This window comes from Chionomys nivalis, chromosome 22 (genome assembly GCF_950005125.1).
Source record: "Chionomys nivalis chromosome 22, mChiNiv1.1, whole genome shotgun sequence".
Taxonomy (NCBI): Eukaryota; Metazoa; Chordata; class Mammalia; order Rodentia; family Cricetidae; genus Chionomys; species Chionomys nivalis.
In genome coordinates, this window is record NC_080107.1 from 36,189,043 (window position 1) to 36,202,564 (window position 13,522).

Here is a 13,522-nt window from a genome sequence, read left to right on the forward strand (position 1 = left end):
ATGGTCTAAGTAAATAAAGGCTCCTCATTTAGTGTTTTCCTTCTAAAATAACACTTTTTTTAATTTATTGATAACAATGAAAATTGAAATGTGCTCTAAGATGACCTGATAATTGTGCTACCAAAGTGCTTCTGGAGTTTTATAGTTCTCTCTGTAAAGATAAACGCAAAGTGCGTCTGGAGTTTTATAGTTCTCTCTGTAAAGATAAACGCAAAGCCAAGCAACCTCTCACCTTTCTCTCCCTCTCCCATCTCTGTCTGTCTGTCTGTTTCCATCTTTCTTTCGGGACTGTCACTCTTTAGCCACTGCTCTCCTTGGACTTGTTCTCTTACCCAGACTTTCCTAGAACTCCCAGCAGCCCTCTTACCTCAGTCTCGTGAGAGTTACATCTAGAAGCAAAAGCCATGACACCTAAGTTAACACATTTTCTCAATTGTCTGTCTAACTTGGAAGAATAAATGATGTCAAATGTGTGACTATCTAAAGTTACTTTGTTTTAGTAAAAATCTCATCTCCTAGCTCTTCAAATACATCTTTGGTATTGATTACGATTCAACGTGGGTCCTCACATATATGTATGAATCCCTTTATAAATATCCTCTCCTGTCGTCCACCAGTCTCTCTGTTCCCTAAGTCTTCAGTTCTGTGAATTTTCCCAATATCCCATGCTTCTTGGGGTCCTCAGCACAGTGACACGCCAGTGTACTCATCCCACTGGAGAGCAAGTCATTGCCACACACACTTGCTTGTTCAGTGGTGCTTTATTTCTACATTCGCAGAGACATGCTCTTCTTTCCTAACACTCATGTTCACTGCTATGGGCATAATCTGGTGAGCTGTCCATTGCAAATCAAAGATTACCTTCCCCCTTACTCCCGGTACCTAGAAAATGATTACCTGGCACAGTCTTTCCTCAGCCAGCTTGCATATTCCTCTTACCTACCAAAGCAATATATATTTTCAAGTGCTTCTGAAAGCAATTTCTATTCAGGAGGAATTTGGCTATATCCACAAAGGTGCACTATAAATAACATATCATGTACATAATATGCCCATGTATGTCTCAGAGAAAGAAAGTATCTTGAAATCTAAATGGAATACTACAAAACTGCAATTCTAGCAGTTGGGTGGTAGACAAAAAATAAAATAAAATACAAGAACAGAGAGTTAAAAGGCAGCTTGCGTTGCATAGCATTTAAAAGAAATCACATTTTAGAAGTTGCTTAGCCTTCAGCTTTGTTGAAATTAAGGCTCTCTGATGATGTCCTTTCTTCTCTGCAGGTGACAATATGTGCCGCATAAACAATGGGGGCTGCGGCACCCTCTGCCTGGCTATCCCAGCAGGCCGTGTGTGTGCTTGTGCTGATAATCAGCTTTTGGATGAAAATGGTACAACCTGCACATGTAAGCTCCCTTTTCTCTGACACTCATTGTACATATGGCTTTTTGTGACGATCAGAACTATCTAACATCAAAAGAACTGAAATCACAACTGGAAAGACAGATCTGTATAACGGCTCAGGTTAATCTTAGTCTGTATTAGCTGACTCAATTTCTAGCATGCATGGAATAATGACAATGTCAATGTGATGCCTTGCATCTAGCCCTACTGTACAGGCCAGTAGACAGTTTGCATAAGTCTGTGCCTTTGGAGCAAATCCTTCATGTTATGCTAAGCTCCGTAGTCAGCAGCTGTAGCTGGCAACACATTGTTGGTGCACAGGTTAGTACTGAAATGATTTTTAAATGACTTGGCTGCTCAGATATCTGTATTTGGAGGTGAAGAACAACGAATAATGTCGAAAAGAGGCTTCTGAGCAGTGAATTAACTGAATTGATTGGTTTGTAGTAAAGATACTTTTATTAGGTTTGTCATATCCTTCACTATACTGTTCTTATTATCCCAGAGTGAATCTTGAAGGTTCTTTTTTATATTTCAAATTGTATACCCTAAGCACAGTAACAACAACAATAATATGCATGTATTGAGAGCTAAATTAAAATTTCTGCAAGGATTTAAATTTCAAACTGTGGCTCGAGGCTCTCCAGAGAAAGGAATACAATAGGATTTATGTATGTATTTATTTTTTTGTATGTATGCATGTGCATATATATGCAGAAAAATGACAGTATTATAATAAGGAATTGACTGATACCCACAGAGATTGAGAAGGCTTAGAATCGGTACTCTGCAAACTGAAAATCGAGGGTAGGTAAAGTGTTTATCCAATGAACCTGCAAAGCCAAGTCTCAGGATTGATGTTTCATTTCAGATTGATGAGGGAGGGATTCTGGGCATCCAAAAGTCAGAGCTAAGAGCATTTCATTTTGGAGCTAAATTCTCCCTATACTGTACTTCGATTTTTCAGTCTTGGATCACACTTCAGTATCTGTTACTTCGGGTTTATTTTTGTTTAACATGAACATAAGCATCTTATCTCTTAATTAAATACTCACTGTGAACATGATTCTTAAGAGCTGAATTTCAAGTAATCTCATGTTTGATAACCGGAGGCATTTATGATATATTGTTATAGGTATTTGTGACATTTTTATTGTTTTCAATTTCTTCTTTACCTTCACATATGGTCCACATTCAGTTTTTGTTTCATCTTGAGGCATTTGGAATAAAACTATCAGTCCTAAAGTGAGAAATTCAAGTCAGTTTATTGAATGCGAGCATTTTAAATTCCAGTTATTTGAAATGAGAACTTGCAGCTCTGCAGTTTTGGAACCTGTCCTGGAACTAGCTCTCATAGACCAGGCGAGCCTTCAACTCACAGAGATCTGGCTGCCTCTGCCTCCTGAGTGCTAGGATTAAAGTTGTGTGCCACCACTTACTGGTCAGTTTCTTTTGATCATTCTCTTTATCATTCTCATTTTATGCCTATATATTGCAATGTAGTATTTCTAATGAATAACATTATTTTGCACCAGGAAATTATTTATAAAAATTGGAGGGGACACTGGGGGCACAACTGAGTAGCAAAGTGATACCCTATGGTCCTTGGCTTGATCCTTAGCATTGCAAAATATACTTCCCCTGTATATGTGGCTAGTTAGTTAATTAAATTTAAATGTTCTATAATATGTTAGACCTACAGTGGAGTTCTGCTGGTTGTGTTTCTTAGTCTTCAAGACTTTAGTATTCCATTATTTATTAATAATTATTAATACTGGGATATAAATTAAAGTAACATATTCCAGGAGAAAAATATGGATATGAATATATATGTTTATTCCTTACATTTTCTACATATGTATTCTACATAAAATTTATTACTAATGTCCTACAAATGTCTCAACATTGTTTTTCTTTTTCAAGATAAGGTTTCTCTGTGTAGCTATGGCTGTCTTGGACCTTGCTCAGTAGACCAGGCTGGCCTCAAACACATAGAGACCCTCCTGCCTCTGTCTCTGCCTCCTTGAGAGCTGGGATTAAAGGTGTGCACCATCACTGCCCATCATACCTTTGTCTTTTTATGGGAGAAGCAATTCCTTCATATATTAACTCTTGACTAAGCAAAATTTTTTTTTCAAAAATCTTGACTTCAAAAAATACTGTTCAGTTCTTTCTAGAATTATACATGCATCCCCTTCAAGGCTGCATAGAAGATATATCTCAATGTAGTCCTGAGTCACTAGATAACAGCTTCTCTTTCTTTTTTTCCAGGTATTATGTTCATCTCTTACTGTGTTGTTAGTTATTAGGAGACTATCAAGGCCCATCACTTATCAATAGACAGGTGGCAGGCATGTTTTTTTTCTTTTATTGTTTTATTTTATTTTTTTTTCAAGACAGGGTTTCCCTGTATCTTTGGAGCCTCTCCTGGAATTAGCTTTAGCAGACCAGGCTGGCTTCGAACTCACAGATATCTGGCTGCCTCTGCCTCCCAAGTGTTGTGTTTAATGGCATGTCATTAGCCCAGATCAGGCATGGTTTTGAAAAATTGGATTTTGCTCTTCTCTCTCATTGCTTGCTAATCTTAATTTTATCAAGATCTTTGGGAACAAAAAGTGCCTACCTGGTACATTTAACTCAGGAATTCATTGGGTTTTATCTTCCATGAAGCCTTGGAGGGGACGCATGTGTAATTCTAAAAGAAACTGAACAATATTTCTTGAAGTCAAGATTCTTGCCTGGTGATGGTGGTGCACACCTTTATTCCCAGCACTGGGGTGGCAGAGGCAGGTAGATCTCTATGAGTTAGAGGCCAGCCTGGTCTACAAGAGCTAGTTCCAAGACAGGTTCTAAAGCTACAAAGAAACACTATCTAAAAAAAAAAAAAAAAAAAAAAAAAAAAGACAAAGCTATGCTAGGCAGTGGTGGTGCACAACTTTAATTTCAGTACTCAAGGAGGCAGAAGCAGGTGGGTCTCTATGAGTTTGGGGTCAGCCTGGTCTACAGAGCGAGGTCTAAGACAGTCATAGCTACACATAGAAACCCTATCTTCAAAAAGAATAATTTTGCAAGGATTAATTTAGCATTTTTCTATTAAATTGCTGATTTCTGCTGGACAATATTAATAATTCAGAGATTTTAAACAGATAGAATATAATACACACACACACCTTTTATAATACCACCAGGTATATTTTTCCCTGTAATTCATCAATAAACTTTCTCTAGGATGAGAAGTAGCACTAAATAGAACTGTGTTTTGTTTGCTAGGTAAAGATTTGACGGTCGAGTTTCTTACCCAAGGATGGATAGACTTTCTCAGTTTCTAGTTAGATCTTTGTAGATGTCTAAGATGTATCTTTAGAATTTGACTTCTTTATATCAAACACAATCAAAGTTGTCTTAGGGTACTCTCTACAGGACAATCAGAAGCCTACAATCCCAGAGATATTGGTAATCTTGTGAGTCCTTAGGAAATCTTGAAGAGGTGTATTTATCAGATACTAACATCAAAACGGCACTTAAAATCGAAACTTTCTAATGAGTTCCTAAATTTGCATTAGAGGATTCATAATTCTATGAGTAATTTACGTTCTTAATGGTTTTCCTGTTTTCTTCATTCCTGTGTCCTATTTAGTCCCTATGGATAACTTTTGAGTTATGTGTATATTAGTATGAATAGAGAAAAGACTGACAAATTAAAATATACCATTATTGTAGTATATAGTAAAATATGAAATGATAGAGAGAAGATAAATATAAGTTCCTATGGGAAAAGAAATGAGATGAGCAAAAAGAAAGCATGAAATAGGGTAAGGGAAAGACATGCTAAGAACTACCTATGAACATAAGAATCAAGTTCTTGCCAGGATCTTCACTTTTACTTTAATCAATGATACCAATAATATATATTGTTTAAAGTACATTCTCAGTGCTCACAGAAAATACAGTGGGATGATTTATGATTCAGTCATTTATCCTCTTCCAGGCCTAGTACTTGGAGTAAGTCTGTACACAAGAAGCACTTGTACTTATTATCAGTTGTATCAGTTATCCATGAAACAAACCTAGACCTGTTTCCTATATCACCCAGTAAATGACAAATGTTCCTCTTATTCAGCCTACAAACATGTCAGTTTACCTTTTTTTTTACATACTTTTCCTAGCTGCTCTACTTTATAGTTATATGTTACACACTTAATCGCTTGCCCTTTTCATTTATAACACCAAGAGGAACTGTATTTAAACATAAGAGTGAGCTAAGAAAGGGGCATTTTGTTGAGTGATATGCTGAATTAGACATTGTTCTGCCACTGTCTGTCAAACTGCAAGTAGTTCTGAATGTTACTTATTTCTCCAAGAGTGGCTGGAGGCCTATCTTTGCTATGACACTAGATCTTCATCCAACACTATGACTTATGTAGTTTTCTCTTGCCACAATTTCAAAATCCACCAATCACACAGCATGTGCAGTAGATTCTCGAAGTTAGAGATACAATTATCTTAAAAGGAGCTACAACTGAGCACATAGTCCAGCAGTACTTAGAATTTTCCAGATTACAAGTCTAACTATGAGAATCAAGGCAATAGAAAGATACATGTGTTCATTTCTAATACCCCCAAATATTGTTGCCTAGTTCTGTAAAAATAAAAGTTTATTTTGGCTTCTAAGAGAAATACATTATACACAGTGTTGATTTCGAACCAGATGCTAGAATAACTATGTTCAGGTATTGCCAGTTTAATGATCATGTGATCATACACTGGCTAATTAGAAGATTTTGAGAGTGTTGGTCTCTTTCTAGTATCTGTAATTCATAGAAGAGGTAACGTAAAAGCAATGAAGGGAAAAGAGAGGGTTTTGCTTTTTTTCCACAATGAAAAATGTCAAGTCAGAAAATATATCTTTATTTAAGAATTATTTGTAGCAACTACCTGTTAGTCTTTACAGACATGGCTTGCAAACTGCCTGTGTTTCTTTATAACACAGCACAATAACTTATTTTTTAAAAGAATACAATGTGTCTTTGTGTATATTATTTCAATTCCTACTTATCTAATAATAAAAATTAGCAGGAATCATTATATAATCCTACTTATTAGGAATGATAATTTAAGAATCATAGATATTAGGACTAATAATTGAATGATTATTCCTAAATGATACTTATTAGGAGTACAAATTGGTAGTGAAGTGTATGTTACTCAGAAAGTACTGATAAAGATGCTACATGACATCATAGCTTTTAGAGAATGTAGTGCAAAATAGAAACCAGCATCATTCCATTAACCAGTCCTTGGTGCTGATTCCCTTCAGCTTCTGTTAGTCCAGGTTAGTTTACAGATGTGATAGGTCAACTGAATTAAGTAAGCAATCTGTGCCTGACCAAAAAAAAAGAGGGGGGGGGCAGGAGATATTGTAACTGATGCAGCATGGTCATCCTGGTTCAATCATTCTCATTGAATTAACACGAAATGGATGAAAAGCAGCTGAGAGAGACTAAAAACCAGGGATATTTTTTCCTTAATGAACTTGCAAATTAAAACAGTGGCAGACAAAAAGCCTGCTCCCCACAGAAAACATTGCCATGTTAAACAATTAGAAATGAATTATAATGCTGTATTTAGAAGAATGGAAGAAATCCTCATCCTTTATTCTTGGGCCTCTTGTCCATCATGGTCAAATCCTCTTAGGAGTAGAATTGATGTCTGCTGTAGCATAACAAATTGGAACATGCTACTTGCTACACAGAAAAATCTAATTGGCCAGTTTTGGGGTGCGCCTATATTTCTCATGACAATTATAAAGAGAAGCATGAAATATAATGTTGAAAATTAGATTATAAATGATTCCCTAAAACAAATTAGGCTCTACCTTGGCAAGTTTTATTGTATAAACCACCCAGAGTGTTTTAGTTGTAATAAGAAGGGAATTCTATAACTGCTTCACAGGTGCTTGAAAAAAAAAGCCTCAGAAGAACAATTTAGAGTTCACAAAATAACAGTAACCCAGAGGCTGGCAATGTACCATCATGTGTCCATAATCCTCTGTGATCCTCGCCACATTTTGGAATACCAGATCTATCCGTGGTGACAAATAGTACTTCTCTGTGGGGAACCATTTATCTGTTCCGCCATGACAAGCTTCACGCCCTAGGATATATGCAATCAAATGTGTAGTAAAAAGTTTTAAGGCAATAAAAGAGTTTAGAAGTCCCATTCAAATGATTATTTATTTGCTCCTGTGCATATATCCTCACAGAAGGTCATATAGCACTTAGGCTGTCTGCTCAGGAGACCCTTCTATCTAATAAAAGCTCATCCATCCATCTATGATCTAAAAAAAATAAGGCATGGCCAAATTTTCCACTTTCTTCTCTCGTGTAATTGTGTGGTAGGACAACATCCAGTTAGCTACAGCTTCATGTTTTCCTTTGGTCAACACCCCTGGGGGAAGAATGTGTGGTACAATTTTTTCTTAAGCTGATACCACAATACGGAATGAAAGTTGGAGAAAGTTCAGCAATACTGTGCCTGCTCTTTTTCCAGAGTTTATTACTGCCTGCAATTTTAACTCTAGGGTATTTGACACCTTTTTTTGGACTCTGTGGCCTGTGCTGATCTCTCTCTCTCTCTCTCTCTCTCTCTCTCTCTCTCTCTCTCTCTCTCTCTTTCTCACACACACACACACACTCACATATGCACACATTCACATTAAAATAAATTAAAAATATATGGAAAGATAGAAAGCTAAATTAAGATAATACAGTTAGAGAGCTTTTTCCTTTATTCCATGGGGTCCTGGATATTATATCTGGCAATAGCCCTTCTAGGTTTAAGAAAACAACACCAGAATGAGTCCTTGATGTTTCTCCATCCTGGGAAGTCAGACACAGGCCTTCAGATATTTTTGTCTCTAACAACAGTTTTCACTAGAAGCGTGAACAGTGACATTTTACACCAGACAAGCCACAATTCATGCTGTGTCATTTCTGAACGTGGTTAAACAAAATGATTATTTACTACTTTGTCAGTTTCTTACTGTTCAGGCAATGTTGTCCCAGTGACAGAATTATACATTTTGTGTATGGTTTCAAATTCGTGGTTTCAAGGATAGCTCTGCAGGAAACTATAGTATTTTAGCACTTGCTAAAGGTTCTGGAAGCAATTCATCGCTGTGCTCAGACAACCAAGTGCTCTCCATATCCATGTTCAGCTCTGGATCAAAGTGCTATACATGGAGCTTTAAGTAAATGCTCACTGTTCTTTTTTTGTACGCATCGATTTTGTTTGCTGAAATTTGACTACGCCTATGCATGTTCATGAGCAGTAAGAGAATAAACTTCTGATCCATTTGGAGCTGCCCTTCTGAAGACTTTCTCTAGACCCCGGAGACAGTCTCTCAGTGTAGTAACAGCAATCTTATTAAATTTCAAAAGTCAGGCAACAATTTATTATATGAATTTACTCTAAGTCCAAGTTCTCTTAAGCATTCTTCTTCTGTACATATGACACTGTCCTTAAATTTATTAATTATAATTGGAAATCAGGTATAAAATCTTCCATAGGGATTTTAGCCAGCTGGAGAAAAAATGCTAAGTAAGTCTTTTGTATGAGATATTAGTCCTTTATGTTATGCTCAGTATGCTTGCATTTTCTCAATGTTCTCTCAAAAGTGGCTAGGTCTAGTGGTATTCAACATAGATACTGTTATAAATGATATTGTCCCCTAGTTCCACGTTGTTTCATTAGCAATGTGTGTGCAAGCAGATCTCACACTCTAAACTTCTGTCTTGTCCATGTTATGGCAAGGTCTTTGTTTTCTTGATAATGAACATTGTTTGTAGAAATGTAACCTGCCTTCTATCAACATGTATCCTGCATAAACATGTCAGTTCACACTGAACATTGTGGTATCTTTGTTGTATCATCATAGGTCACATCTGAAAATTTTAGGTTTGTCATAGAATGGACTAATAAAACCATAGGCAACGGAGACATTACAAATCAAAGCTCAGTATCTGAGAGGTTAGGCTCATTGTAAAGTTCTTGCTACTAACTGTGAGGATCAGGGATCAGATCTCACATAAAAGTCAGACAAGTATATGGCCCAGTGTGATCCCAATGCTTAGGAGGCAGAAAGGTGATAGTACTGTACTAACTTGATATGCCAAAAATAAAATAAAATAAAAAAATAGAAATTTAATATCTAAAAACCCCCTTTATCATTATGCAAAACGTGGTAGAGTATCAGGGATTTCATTTTGGTTACCATATAACATTATTTCCTGGAAGAAATTTCTGGATTCTAATAGGTGATACATGAGCCATGCATCAAGCATGAAAAACACAGAAGGTAGCATAGCCTCCATGTACATGTTGGTTCTTCCTGACTTCTCGTCAAGTCATCTTAGGGCATGTGTAGGAATTCGACTAGAATCTGTTCGGACAGTGATTCTGAGTGCCAAATGATAAGTTCTCGAAAGCCCAGATCCTAAAAGGAGTTGGCTGGGAATTCTAACATTTCGCTTTAAGCACACTCCTTATTAAAATGATTATGAACTAACTTAATTAATTAATTAACCATTAATTAATTAATACATGCTCTATAGTCAAACACACAACATTTCTATCTATGCTGCTAAAACATCCTCAGAGAACCAATCCAGAACAAAAGCAAATGTACGATCTACAAAGACACCATTAAGAAGCAGCCCAGGGCATAGAAAAAATTCAAAAGAAATTTTAAAATTCAAAGTTGTGTGTGTGTGTGTGTATGTGAATGTGTGTATAAATAGTACCCACATATATGTTTTATATATATATATCATTATCAATCTATTTCTTTCTATATATAGTAATATACATGTATAATATTAATAATACTTTAAACGACCAGTATCTGATGTAGGAAATAAAAAGTAGTAAGATTTTATCAGGTGGTTAAGTTGATTCATTGTGTTTGTATTTTTGTTTTTGTTATTTTCTATTTGGATTTCATACCCCATCTGCCAGCCAACCTCACACAGTAGCTTACTTTGAAAAGATCTTAGAGAAATGGCATCATAGAAAAAATGCTTCTTTCTTGTTTTGTTACTGAGAAAGATTATGAAATAAAGGCACTTGTCTGTCAATGCACCCACAGTTAGCATATCTGGGAAGGACAGAGCAACACAGGGTGACTTTTGTTCAAGTTGAATATTCATTCACTGCAGTGATTCTTTTTGGCTGGAAATGAAGTCTGGGCCCATTGCGGCAGCGTTTGTTTCTATTCCGACAGACCGCCAAGGCTTGTGCCTCATTGTGCTACTGTGAAACAGTTTCCTGCAGGCATGGTTCAAAAGTCATGTTCCCCTTTCAATTCTTTGCTGCAAGGGAGAAACAAAGACCAGGGCAGTGCTATGTTCAGGGCTGTGGAAGTACTTACCTATGTTCTATTGATACCACCCGTGAGTTAGATGTGCAGAAGTTTTCCTTCGGCAGCCCACAAGACTTATGAGAAATAAAGTTTAAAGCCAATTGAATGGAAATTAAAGATTCTCCCATCTAGAAGCCAGCTTGAGTTAGTTAAGGCCATTTTCGGTCTTTACTTCAGCCGTTGCCATGGATCCCTTCCTGTTAGGTTTCTATCTCACCTACACAAATAAAACAGAACAGGAATGATAAACAGTTTATGATAAATCACAATGGAAATTCAAAGGTGCAGAGCCCGGATATATGACACTTCTGGTTAACCCAACCCGATGCAGTTCAGCAAAAGAAGTAGAGCCGCCAACCTTTTTTTTTTAAAGATTTATTTATTTATTTATTATGTATACAACATTCTGCCTCGATGTATGCCCGCACGCCAGAAGAGGGCGCCAGATCTCATTACAGATGGTTGTGAGCCACCATGTGGTTTCTGGGAATTGAACTCAGGATCTCTGGAAGAGCAGCCTGTGCTCTTAACCACTGAGCCATCTCTCCAGCCCCAAATATTTATTTATTTATTTATTTATTTATTTGTTTGTTTGTTTGTTTATTTATTTATTATGTATACAATATTCTGTCTGTGTCTATGCCTGCAGGCCAGAAGAGGGCACCAGACCCCATTACAGATGGTTGTGAGCCATGTGGTTGCTGGGAATTGAACTCAGGACCTTTGGTAGAGCAGGCGATGCTCTTAACCTCTGAGCCATCTCTCCAGCCCCATACCAACCTTGTCTATTTGTGTGTCTTTACTTTGATTAATGCTTAGTTGATTCGTTTACATTAAAGTGATTCACTGTACTGAGGGTTCCCATAAGACAACTGGATGAACAATGAAGGAACTACAAGCACAACAGAAAGTAAAACTGTCTTGTTTTTTCTTTAGTGATAAGTTGGTTAAAAGAAAGCTTTAACATGTTTTAACAGAATAATTATTGGCAGCAAAACTGAATGTTCCATTCCACAGATGGCCATCAGTACAATACTGTTTATATGTTGTTATGTAGAGACATTAAATTTTTATCATTAGAATAGATTTCCTACTTAAATTACTTTGTGTTATTCGAGTGTAATAATCTTTATATGATGTCAGGAGCATAGCTTGATAAATTTCCTATGGATGTGGTTTACCTTCAGAAGTACTTTTCATTTGTATTGTGCATACTTAGCGTTTGCCACCTGCTACTGTGATATACTCATGAACTGATTTCTATCAGCAAACAAATTAACAAAACAATCATTTCTCTTTGTTACCCTTTTATGGCTACCTATGGTAAGACCACCTGCAAATGATTGCCAAATTCCACAGCGTGAGATAGCACATCATTATTATATTCTTAATGCTGTATCCTAGACATGTAGATGAACTCATCTTCCATTTCTTTAATTGGGCTCCTTTGATCCACATTTCCCTCACTCTCTCTCTCCACCAAACCCACACATTGATCTTAGAAAGTGTGTTTTTTGTGCACATGTGTGCATAATGTCTATTAGTCACCTTTTCATAACATTGAAACCTTACCACTTAGAGGAATATGGAGCACTACATGAATGAAGTAAGCCAGAAGAAGAAAGACAAACACTATATAACCCTGTTTCTGTGGGGTTCTAAAGCAACTAAACCCCCAGCGATTGCTAGCTTAATGAAATTATGCAGCTAGTACAATATGTACATCACATATTTTTTTAAATTTTTGATTCTAGTTAACCCTGAAGAGATAGTGCTTCACGTATGTAAACCTGGAGAATTTCGCTGCAAAAACAAACACTGTATCCAAGCTCGCTGGAAATGTGACGGGGACGATGACTGCCTAGATGGAAGTGATGAGGACTCTGTCACGTGCTGTATGTACACCCTGAAATAATTTGAAACTATATTTTCCTGAGTGAGTGGGTGGATTACCAAAAGCAGCCTATAGCATATCTGAAAATATCTTTGATGTAAATTTTTTTTTTTTTTTTTTTTTTTTTTTTTTTTTTCTCTTATTTATTTTTTTATTCTTTTTTAATTAAAATTTCCACCTGCTCCCCGTTTCCCATTTCCCTCCCCTCCTCCCAAATATTGCCCCCTCCCCCCACTCCCCTCCCCCTATCCCCACTCCTCTTCTCCTCCCCCCACACCATTCCCCCTCCCTCTCGATACTGAAGAGCAGTCCAAATTCTCTGCCCTGCGGGAAGACGAAGGTCTTCTATCTACGTCCAGGAAGGTGAGCTTCTAAACAGGCTAAGCTCCCACAAAGCCAGTTCATGTATTAGGATTGAAACCTAGTGCCATTGTCCTTGGCTTCTCATCAGTCTTCATTGACCGCCATGCTCAGAGAGTCCGGAATCAACCCATGCTTATTCAGTCCCAGACCAGCTGGCCTTGGTGGGCTCCTAATAAATCAGTTCCACTGTCACAGTGGGTGGGTGCATCCCTCGTGGTCCTGATTTTTTGCTCTTGTTCTCCCTCCTTCTGCTCCTCATTTGGACCTTAAGAGCTCAGACCGTTGCTCCAAATTGAGAATCTGTCTCTACCTCGATCCATCGCCAGATGAAGGTTCTAAGGTGATATGCAAGAAATTCATCAGTATAGGATAGGGTCATTTCAGGTTCCCTCTCCTTAGTTGCCCAAGGTACCAGCTGGGGACATATTCCTGGACACCTGCGAAC

General features: G+C 37.2%; 1 protein-coding gene across 7 annotated transcripts in view; it reads left to right on the forward strand.

Annotated features, from left to right (window-relative positions):
• The window catches only part of Lrp1b (LDL receptor related protein 1B), a 1,777,797-nt gene that overhangs the window by 1,038,141 nt on the left and 726,134 nt on the right, over positions 1 to 13,522 (forward strand). For all 7 annotated transcript variants that reach the window (XR_009056008.1, XM_057755646.1, XM_057755649.1 and 4 more), the window contains exons 15-16: positions 1,282 to 1,404; positions 12,575 to 12,715. Coding sequence is in view for 6 of the 7 variants with exons in the window: in XM_057755646.1 (XP_057611629.1) it covers positions 1,282 to 1,404; positions 12,575 to 12,715 (264 nt within the window). In the remaining variant the exon portion in view is untranslated. The remainder of the gene's footprint in view (positions 1 to 1,281; positions 1,405 to 12,574; positions 12,716 to 13,522) is intronic.